The sequence below is a fragment of the Otolemur garnettii genome, unplaced genomic scaffold (assembly GCF_000181295.1).
Source record: "Otolemur garnettii isolate 467f Iridium unplaced genomic scaffold, OtoGar3 scaffold00063, whole genome shotgun sequence".
NCBI lineage: Eukaryota > Metazoa > Chordata > Mammalia > Primates > Galagidae > Otolemur > Otolemur garnettii.
Window position 1 is genome coordinate 5,108,763 of NW_003852458.1, and position 11,557 is coordinate 5,120,319.

The 11,557-nt window shown below is 36.0% G+C and overlaps 1 protein-coding gene across 2 annotated transcripts in view; it reads left to right on the top strand.

Moving 5' to 3' along the window:
* Positions 1–4,356, top strand: part of NIPBL (NIPBL, cohesin loading factor) — a 198,265-nt gene extending 193,909 nt beyond the window's left edge. The window contains exons 45-47 of one of the 2 annotated variants that reach the window (XM_003792944.3): positions 881–1,055; positions 2,325–2,513; positions 3,064–4,356. In XM_003792944.3, coding sequence (XP_003792992.1) covers positions 881–1,055; positions 2,325–2,513; positions 3,064–3,429 — 730 coding nt within the window. In that variant the 3' untranslated portion in view covers positions 3,430–4,356. Of the gene's footprint in view, positions 1–880; positions 1,056–2,324; positions 2,555–3,063 lie in introns of both variants that reach the window. The other variant, XM_023514992.1, reaches the window with a different exon arrangement.
* The last annotated feature ends 7,201 nt before the right edge of the window (positions 4,357–11,557 follow it).

The window sequence follows — 11,557 nt, forward strand, 5'->3', positions numbered from 1 at the left end:
CCAGAAGTTGGAGGTTGCTGTGAGCTGTGATGCCGTGGCACTCTACCCAGGGGGACAGCTTGAGGCTCTGTCTCAAAAAAAAAAGTAAAAGATAGAAAAAATATTTTGAACACCATCTAATTTTACTAACCATTAGTTCTTAAAGGTACCTCTTTCCTTCCTCTCCCCATGGAGTTGTGGTTTTTCACACTCACCGAAACCTTAGATTAGAAATCATTAAGTCATATGTTAATAGGGGACAGATAATGAAGAGAATAGAGTGGATCTGGTCAGTGGCTAAATGGAAAGAGTATATTTCATGTAAATAGGTTTATTTACTGTCTTTTAAATGGAGCTTTCTCATGTTTCCATAACTTGTTGCCACAGGAGAAGGTGGGCAGTATGTGCTTGGAGCTCCCCACTTTTCAAAGATAACTAGAAATCTAGATTTTATGAGGAATATCTTGATGTTAAATGTCTGCTAATTCAGAATAGCTGGCTGAGTGTGGTGGTTCATGCATGTAATCCTAGAACTTCATGAGACTGAGGCAGGAAGATCACTTGAGGCCCTGGAGTTTGAGACTTAAAACCTTATAAGGTCTTGGGCCAATGCAAGGAGTTGGAAAGAAAACCAAGGATGTTCATAATCTGCAATAGGCTTATAAACAGTCATTCTGGCTGCCGTACAGAGAATGAATAGATGAGGGATGCAAAACATCAAAGGTAAACCATTTAGGTGGTATTGAGCTGCCCTAGGGTCACTTTCAGAGTATTACAAAATAAACTTGAGAAACTAATTTTATTAAAATGATGCTTCTTACCTACAGTTTCATTTCTCCCAATATGATGCTTGTATCGATTCAGATCTTCGTAAATTGTTGGTTTTATTTTCCCAAAACAGTAAAATTCAGAAATACTCTCCATCTGAATCTGCAAAAGTGTATGATAAAGCGATAAACCGAAAAACAGGAGTTCATTTTCATCCAAAACAAACACTGGACTTTCTGCGGAGTGATATGGCTAATTCCAAAATCACTGAAGAGGTGAAGAGGAGTATAGTAAAACAGTATCTAGATGTAAGTAGTAAAACCAAAAGTAATTCTTTCTTATAAGGACTTTGTGGAAAAGTAAATTTAGGGTACAGAGGAGAGGACTAGCTATCTCCTCTACATTTTAGTATAAGCTTTATAAACTATGAAGATTATTTTTTTATGTGATTTTAATGAGTTACTTGAAGCTTGCCTTTCCCATTATACCCCATTGCATCACAATTTTTTTCTTAGAAAATAAGAGCCTACTAGTTTTATTTTAAGGAAAGTGAAAGATTATACAGAAATATGTGTGTGTTACTATACTCAACTCCTAGTATCCTTAGAGGATTGGTTCCAGAATCCCCTAAGATACCAAAATCTACATGCTCAAGCCCCTCAAAAGGACAACCTATGCACATCCTCCACATACTTTTAAATCATCTGTAGATTAGAGACAGAAAATAGAGTAGAGGCTACCCTTCGGAGTGAATGGGGAGTTAAGTATAGAGTTTCTGTTTGCAGTGGTGAAAAAGCTCTGGCAGGGACAGCACCTGTGGCTCAAGAAGTAGGGCGCCGGCCCCATATACTGGAGGTGGTGGGTTCAAACCCAGCCCCAGCCAAAAAAAAAAAAGCTCTGGCAGTGGTTAGTGGTAATGATTGTACAACATTGTGAATGTATTTAATGCCTATTAATTGTATACATAAAACAATTAATGCCTATTAATTGTATACATACAAAAAATTGTATACATAAATTTTATGTTATGTAAATTTTTCCACAATAGAATAATTTTTAAAATATTTTTTAATATCTATAGAAGATTGTCCTAAAAAAATAAAAATAAAGCTTTATAGTTTAATCTATTTACAGCAAGTAGCTGAACATAAATATAGTTTTTTGGATCAAGAATGAAATCTGCACAGTGATCTTCATTGTTGTTTGGCAGGCCTGGGCTGGATTTGAACATGCCAACTCTGGTGTATGTGGCTAACGCCCCAGCCACTAAGCTACAGGCGCCATGGCATCATCATAGCTCACAGAAATCTCAAACTCCTGGGCTGAAGCTATCCTCCTATCTCGCTTTTTCTGTTTTTTGTAGAGACTGAGATCTCGCTCTTGCTCAGGCTGGTCTGGAACTCCTGAGCTCAGTCCATCCACTGCACCCAGCCTCATTTAGAATTCTTAAACACCCTTCCTCTTGTATCCTCTTATCTCAGCAAAAAAGAAAGAGAGCAGAGAACTAAAAGATGTACTTAATCATTCTTGTTTGAAATATTTGCTTAAAACTCTGAATCAATATCATTTTTTTGTAGTTCAAACTTCTCATGGAACACCTGGACCCTGATGAAGAAGAAGAAGAAGGGGAGGTGTCAGCTAGCACAAATGCTCGGAACAAAGCAATTACCTCGCTGCTTGGAGGAGGCAGCCCTAAAAATAATACAGCAGCAGAGACAGAAGATGATGAAAGTGATGGGGAGGATAGAGGAGGAGGCACTTCAGGGGTGAGGCGGAGGAGGAGTCAACGTATTTCGCAGCGTATTACGTAAAATGATTTTTATGTGCTTATATATGTCAGTCTATTAAATGTACACCAAGTAATGTAATATGAGAAACCATTTTGTAGATAGAGATTCTCTACTTAACCATTTATACATCTTTTTGTAGAAAGTTTAACATAAAAGACAATAAAAAAAAACAGAAATGAGATTTATCCAACGTAAAGGGTTATTAATTTTCCTTTGGATTGTATTAATGCGTGTTATCCTTTTTATTGTTGATAAGTTTTATGTAGCTTTATGGTTCATATGTATATATAATTTTATATATCAATAAGAGTAAAGACACGGGTACAAATTAAGAGTTATATGGTTTTACAAATATATGTTAACCCCTTGGCGCTGGCGGTCACGGTGCGTCTCATTGCCGGCAATGGAAGTGTGCCGGGAAATCCCAACTCCCGGCGTCAAGGGATTAAAAGCAATAAAAACAATTATTTCACTAAAATTCTTTTGTGTAACACTTGGTCTTTTTTCCCCCCTCCCAATGTTTTAGTCATTGAGAAGGTCAAAACGAAATTCAGACTCTACGGAGTTGGCAGCACAGATGAATGAAAGTGTTGACGTCATGGATGTCATCGCTATTTGCTGTCCAAAGTACAAAGATCGACCACAAATTGCAAGAGTAGTACAGAAAACCAGCAGTGGCTTCAGTGTTCAGTGGATGGCAGGCTCCTACAGTGGCTCCTGGACTGAGGCTAAGCGCCGTGACGGCCGCAAACTGGTGCCTTGGGTAGACACTATTAAAGAGTCAGACATTATTTACAAAAAAATTGCTCTAACAAGTGCTAATAAGCTGACAAATAAAGTTGTTCAGACTTTAAGATCCCTGTATGCCGCCAAGGATGGGACTTCCAGCTAATGAATTTGTAAATGCAGCCAAATTTACAGGAATTTTTTTAAAAGGCAGAAAAACTTGAAATATCAACATTCTGGCAAAAAAAAATCAGTTTTATGAAGAGTAAGAGTGGAACCTGGGATGCAGGAACAAAAGAAGGAAATGTTGGGCAAACATTTTTGTGGGAGCTCCCTTCGCTGTTGTGCAGCAGAAACAGATTCTCAGTTCATTTTTACTCCCACTGTATTATAGTTTAACAAAAATTGTTTATATCTTGGAAAAAAACTTTCTGTTTAAAAAAATAAACAAGTGAATGTTGGAAATTAGTCTGTTAATGTTCTTAATAAAGTGTTCTTGGAGTTTAACCTAGCAGCGGATGGCTTTCTTTAGCTTAGCCCAGTTTCCAGGGAAGCATTGTTTTTTCCAGGCTGTAAAATGGCAGAATCTCCTGGATATATAATTTATTCTGTTGAAAAAAAAAAAAGCATGCAGTATCTATGACCTATCTGCAGAAGGAGTTTTTGTAAATGTAGATTTTGATGTATTAGGTCACCCTGAAAACAATACAAGAAAAGGGATCCCCAGGCAATCTGGTGGAGCGAATACTGCAATAAATTTTTTTACTTCTCTTTGTTACTTGTCTGTTTCCATTTGAATTTCTTATTGTAAAAACCTGTTTAAATCCATTTATATTATTTTGCAGTCTTTTATGTAAAATTTATTATATCACTGGTTTTCAAAGCAAAACATAAAATATTGTTTATACAGTTTGTATAGGCTGACTTCTGAATAATTGGTATCTATTATTTTCATTCCCATAAGAGGGTGTAAAAAATTAACTCCAGGGTTTTATTGTATCCTGCAATATTTAGTATTAACTATATATGATTTAGCACTGTGCCAAACACATTTTCCAGAGTACATTTTGATATAAAAAGAAACTATAGTTTATTCCTTGTATGCTTCAATTTCTTTCTAGTGATGTCATGATGGTGGTATTTTTTAAATCTTGGGTAAAGTTAACAATGCTACTGTTTCGGAAAACCAGCATTTCTTTTAGTTAAAATAATACCGTGGTTTTTTTAGAAATAGAGTTGAGTATGCTGCTTAATAATTACCTTCACAATATTTTTCACAAACCAGTTTTTAGTGCTGAAAAGAGTAATTTTACTTTATCTGTTTATTCATTTTCTAGTCTAAAGTTTTGTCATTCATTTTGGGGAAAGAATTATTCATACATAAGTTACTACAAATATATTGAGTAAACTGGGAAGGAGGTGTTTAATCTGATTTGCACAGTTGACACTCAGAAAAATAATAATGTCTAAAATTCATAATGAATGAGGTCTGTTTAAAGTTTAATTATTTTTTTAAATGTGCACTTATTTATAAATTACCTTGAAAACATCGACCTCTAGAATTGTCTTATGAAATTGGCAAATAAACGAAGGTATTCAGTTTGTGAGGAAGAGTGACATTACCACAAAACACCTTTTTGTGACACCTATTAAACCACTATGAAAATAACTTTAGGATGTATTTCCTATGTGAAATTCTTACAGGATGCTTTCTTGAAGGAAAAGTAGTCTCTTCATTTTCTTCCCCTTAATTGCACATTTCCTTCTCTTTAAGACAAAACTAGGTTATTTTTTTGCCCTCTTTTTGTTTGTTTATATCAACAAAGGACTTGTAGCTTATGAAAATAATATGCTTATATCAATAATACTTAGAGAAATTACAGCAATATACACATATAACATCCAGCCTAAAGATTACCGAAGAATAGAGATGCAAGTAAAAAAGCCAGTTTTGAGGACTGTGTGCCTGACATGATGCACGCTGTCATTTAATCTCAAAAAAAAAATTTACTTACATATTTTGTCCTCATTATGTAGATAAGGATAACAGGTTTGGAAGGATTCAGTAATTTGCTAGTAAATGTTATAAATAGGGACTAAAACTGGAATTATAGTAATTGTGTCTCACTACTGTAGGCTAGTTTGATATCAAGTGATGAGGCAGATGATCCTTATTGAAAGTAAACCAGTTCCTAAAGTACCATACTTGGGACCCTATTTAAAGTAAGCTTCAGGAAGTAAGTATATAGTAGTTAAGGTTTCTGTTGCCTCTGTTGATCATAGAGGACTTGCTGTGTGTGCCCTACATGGAAATTTAAGAATTTTAGAAGTTAAGTTTTAGATTTTTTATATTAAGCTCCAAATTTTATCTGTTAATATAAGCCAAATCTTCGTATAGCTAATGCCTTAATTCTTAAACATACAAACCAAAGTTTTCCAAAATTGAAGATTTCTCAAAGATTAATTTTTAGGTGTTAACACTACAATAAGTTAAGGCTTTGGTAGTAAAATATACAAAATCAAACTTTTCATGTATATTGGGAATTGACAAAGTTCTGTCTTAACCTGTACTTTGTTGACTAATTACTGTAGATTAGTCTTACCGGTTTAGAGACTTGAATTGATGAAAAGATATATTTGATATAAAATTTTAAAGTACCTCTTTTTAAATATATTATTAAGAAATTTTATTTCCTTATTGAAATTATTTATTATTTTAACATAGAATGGCTAGTTTTATTAAAAGATCAACATACGAAAATACACATGACTGAAAATTTAGTGATCACGAGAATTTTTTAGAATTCATTAATCTGTAATAAAAGAAATGATGAGTGTTTAAAGGAAAAAATACTCTGTTAATATGTTGAGTATTTGAATTATTAGCAGGTAACTAAAGCACACAGGTGATTCTTGATGGCTATAGTCTGTTTTATGAAGACAGGTAAGTCAAACTGATTTTTGTCCAACACAGATTTCATGATCAGTAAGCAAATTTATATTTTCATCTAGAAAGGGAACTTAACCAAAGAAATATATGGTTCTCCCCAGCCGCCCCCCCCCCCCACACACACACACACACTTTGAGTTGAACAAAAACTCATCCTGGTCACTACCTCACCGTGCTGTCTGCATCTTAAGAACTTTAACTGGAATAAGATTACTTTTGCAAATATAAAACTTACCAGATTACTCACTTGAAATTACAATGTAATTTGAAACACTTGATAGTAATTTTTGCTCCATAAAAATCCTACTTTGTTAACTTTTGCTGTTTGCTTGGATCAATTTAAAATTCAGTTTTATTTCATTCCCTGGCTAATTTTTTCATAGGATACATATTTATTATAACTTGATTTTAGTAATTTTATTTATTTGTAGTTTTTTCTAAATACACCATTAACCTATTGGTCTTATCTAATAACAATAAAATGCAACTTCGACATGACAGCTTACTGGCCAAAACAAATTTCAGTTTGCATAAGTTGACTAACCAGTTATAAAATCCCATGTGTTTTACATGGCAGCCAGTGAGCACCCCCAATTCACCTTTTTTTTTGTTTGTTTGTTTCTGAGACAGATTCTCACTTTGTCACCCTCTGTAGAGTGCTATGTCGTCATAGCTCATAGCAACCGCAAACTCTTGGGCTTAAGCGATTCTCTTGCCTCAGCCTCCCTAAGTAGCTGGGCCTACAGGTGCCCACCACAATGCCTAGCTATTTGGGGGTTTTTTGTTGGTTTTGTTTCTTACTTTTTGTTTATTTGGTTGGTTATTTAGCAGGCCCAGGCCAGTTTGAACCCAACAGCTCTGGTGTATGTGGCTGACACCCTAACACTGAGTTTCAGATACCAAGCCACTCACTTTTGTTTTTTAAAACCCCTATTGTATATGGCTTATTGCTCAGAGCAGTATGCACACCAGATTCTCATCAGAATTTTTAAAATTATTTTACCTTTTTGTTATGGAAAGCCCCATTTCCCCTTCACTCATTCTGAATTTCTGACTAAACTTGTATGAGCATGTTCCCTTGTTTTTTTTGTCCCCTTGTATGAGCTGTCCCTTATTTTTCTGTCCCCTTGTATGATGTGTCCCCTTATTTTGTTTAAATAAATCCCAAACATAATTATTTTCATCTATATAAATGTTATCTTTAAACGTTAATGCATCTTTGATATCAAATATCCAGTAAGTGTTCAAATTTGTAATTTTCTCATTAAGGTCATATTTTTTCAGTCATTCTAGACATTTCTTCAACTTGCGAAATTTTTTTGATGAAACTAAATTGTTTTTCCTTGTGTTCTTAAGAAAATAGCTGATTCTAAACAGGATTTACAGTTATTTTCTGGGTTTTAATCCTTTTTCCTTACCTGAATTTATTGTAGGTTTGAGACGTATTGGATTTCTTCCAAATTCATGAGTATTGATGCTTGGGCCTGCATAACTATTATAAAAATAATGAAGTAAGGAGGTAGGTCCACTTTTTAGAAAGATTATGATGAGGGGTGGGGAACCTGCAGCCACAGGACTACATGTGCCCTTCTGGATCCTTGGGTGTAGCCTTTCAACTGAATCTAAATTTTACAGAACAAATCCTTTTAATAGAGGATTTTGTTCTGTGAACTTTGGATTTGGTTGAGGATCCATGCTTGGGGATCTGGAGGGCCACATCTGACTTCGAGGCACAGGTTCCCCAATCTTTTGAATTTTAGTTGGCAGATGCCATGCATGGAATAGGAGGTGGAAGATTATAAAGTAAAAGGCAATGGAAGTTTACCTGGATCCCTAGGATGCATCAGATTTTCTTTGTTGGTTAGTAAATTTTTGTATTACATACTGCTTGCAATAAGTGGACTACAGGCTATGATTATTTTTATTACATAGCTTAGAGATAGTTTTTGAATGGAATTTTGCCTCTATCTTTTTACTTGTGACTTTTTTTCAGTCATTGTTTAAACTCAGCCATATAGAACTTTGGAAATGAGAAGTTATTTTATGTCACTTCATCAAATATGGTGTCCTCACCCTTTGCATTGGCCTTTCTTCTCCTGAGTGTCAAGTTTGTTTTGATTATGATTTGCCCAGAATTGTCATTTTGGCTTAACCTTATTAGAATTAGGTCCTCAAACAAAGAATAGAAATAAGTTATTATGACCTAAGTTTGTTGTAAAACTGAAACCAATAGTGAATCTCCATGTTCCATAGTTTAAAAACTTACAGAGTCATGCAATATGAGGGATCTGAGAAATCATTTAATTCAGATGTTTTTAGCCCCTGTGGAATTCATAAACTCATTTAAGAATCTAATGAAATCTTTCCTTAGAAAATGGGATATATTCATATCCAAAATTGGACATAAAATTTCAAGGGGTTCTTGGTCACCCCCACCCACTTCTGTGTGATCCGTGTTGGGAATTCCTGGACTTCAGGTTTAGAGACTCTTTTCTGAGGAAACCTTTCTTTTTTAAGAAGATGAAATTGAGGCTCAAAGAGTTGTTATCTTCAAGCTACATACCTACTTAGTACAAGAGTCAAGAGCAGCCCTGGGCTTTTATCTCTAAGATAAGTTACTCTTATGAGGAAGATTTTATTTTATAAAGTCCTTATACAATCTCTTGTTAAGATCTTCATGGAGGCTACTTAATAACTAAATTGTCTTGATTTTTTTCTATACCTTTTCAAAAGATCTGCTTTTATATTCTCAGATTTTGTTATGCCTGTCATCTTAGAAACAGAAGGGAAAATGCAGTATTTTTTTATTTTGATTATTTTCTTTATCACCTGGCTTGATGTAGAAAACTAAAACCTGAATAAGTAAAATGAGTATTAACTTGAAAGTCAGAAGCCATATTCTGAAACCATGTTTTTGAAATCAGTATAAAATGAAATTTGACGAATAAAATCACTTAACATATTATGTGGGAGCTTATTTAAAGAAAGCCATAATTATGTTTTATATGTGTGTGTGTGTGTGTGTGTATATATATATATATATATATATTTAAATCATCAGAATGTAAGATAGGTGGGGGAATGAAGGATGGAATTCTGAAAGTGAGAACAGCATAGTGCATGGAAGAAGTGGGGTATCTGTAGTATAATATCAAAAGATAGGCCAAGCACAGTGGCCTCATACCTGTAATTTTAACCCTCTGGGAGGCCAAGGTGGGAGGATTGCTTGCTGCGGCACCTGTGGCTCACCCATATACCAAGGGTGGCAGATTCAAACCCGGCCCTGGCCAAGTTGCAACAAAAAAGTAGCCGGGCGTTGTGGCGAACACCTCTAGTCCCAGCTACTCTGGAGGCTGAGGTAAGAGAATCACCCAAACCCAGGAGTTGGAGGTTGCTGTGAGCTGTGTGATGCTGCCACGGCACTCTACCAAGGGCGATAAAATGAGACTCTGTCTTTAAAAAAAAAAAGTTCGAGACCAACAGTCTGAGATCTTGTCTACTAAAAATAGGAAAATTAGTGAGCCATTGTGGCCATAAGCATCTGTAGTCCCAGCTACTTGGCAGGCTGAGGCAGGAAGATCACTTAAACCCAAGAGTTTGAGGTTTCTGTGACCTAGGCTAATGCCGCAGAGATTCTTAGTTATCAAAATTGCATACTTAATGCCTCCTTTTGGTAGGTTCATCTTGTTTTTTTGAGACAAAAAAAAAAAACCTACGGAAAGTAGAGGCATAAGTATGCAATTTTGGCAACTAACAATGTAGTAATAATGCAACTTGATCATTTTAATGGTGTAGGCAATTGAAGTGCCTTTAAGCACAGGATTAATGAACACTCACTCTGGCTGCTTGCTACATAGAAGAGGATAGATTTGAGAGTGTCACTAGGGATGGAGAAAAGATTGCATGATTGCAAATGTATTGGGAAATAAAAACATCAAGGCTTGCCTGTTGACTAAATGGGGTAATTGGAAATACAATTGTCAAGGATAGCTATCAGCTTTCTCTGGCTTAAGTGACTGACTTCTTCTTTTTTTTTTTTTTTAGAGACAGAGTCTCACTTTGTTACCCTTATTAGAGTGCCATGAAGTCACAGCTCACAGCAACCTCTGGGCTTAGGCGATTCTCTTGCCTCAGCCTCCCTAGTAGCTGGGACTACAGGTGCCCGCCACGACACCCGGCTATTTTATTGCTGCAGTTTAGCCGGGGCTGGGTTTGAATCCGCCACCCTGGGTATATGGAGCTGGCGCCCGTCTCACTGAGCCACAGCGCCACCCATTAAGTGACTGACTTCTTAAAGTGAAGTGAAATATGTTGAGAGTGGGTACCAGTAGAACATTCAGATGATAGCCAGAAGGTGGAAATATACACAGGCATCACTTTGAGGGGGAAGCCTGGACTTGGGCTGTATTTGAGAGTCAAGAGCATATACGTTGTACAGTAAAAGAACAGCACAGAGCCAAAGAAGGATTTTGGACACTACTGTTATTGCGGAGAAGACAGGAAAAGTGATTAGAGGACTATAATAAGAATGTAGAAACCAAAGGGCCAGAAAGTTTCAAGAAAGAACTAGATAGCAACATATGAAATGCAACAGTAATAGCAAGACTGAAAAATTTTAGATCTGCCATTCAGATGTAAACTTCAACTTTAAGAGACTAGTTTCACAGAGGATGAGAGCAGAAGCCAGATTGGAGCTGAGAAATGAATGAAAATCTTAGGGACCCCTAGGGGCAAGGCAGGAAGGGGGATAAGACCAGTTCTGAAATTCTGAGAAGTGGAGCTGGAGAAACAGCTAATAAAGCTCCTGCTGTGCAGCATTCCAGAGTTTGGAAGGCTTTAAACAGAGTGCCATATACTTAGGGTTGTGGTTCAGAAAAATCATTGTCTTGCTGCAATACAGAGAATTGTAGTGTCAAACTGCATGATTGTGTTATTTTTCTCCGGTAGTGTCTAGCTGCCCAAGAAGAATTGAGCCTATCATTGAGCAGAATTGGGAGATTGCTGGGGGTATAGTTAAAGAACTTGAGGGAGAAAATGGGAGAATCAAGGTTCAGAAGTCTTCATGAAGTGGAAGAGCAAGTATAATGGGAGTAGCAAAAGTGGAATAATAGGATGATGGAGAAAGGGATGTGTGAGGTTTGGGGTTATATGGTACAAAGTGTGATCTTGGAAATGAATTTAATAAAGTGAAAAGGTGAAGTTAGTCATTGAAGAGATGGAGGAGTCACAGGCTAGATTCTGTACTCCTTTTCTGAGCTAAAACATTGGGTTATTCTTCCTTTTTGCCTTTAGAGATCACTTAGTATTGACACTGGTACATTATTTTTGTTTTTTTGCAGATGTT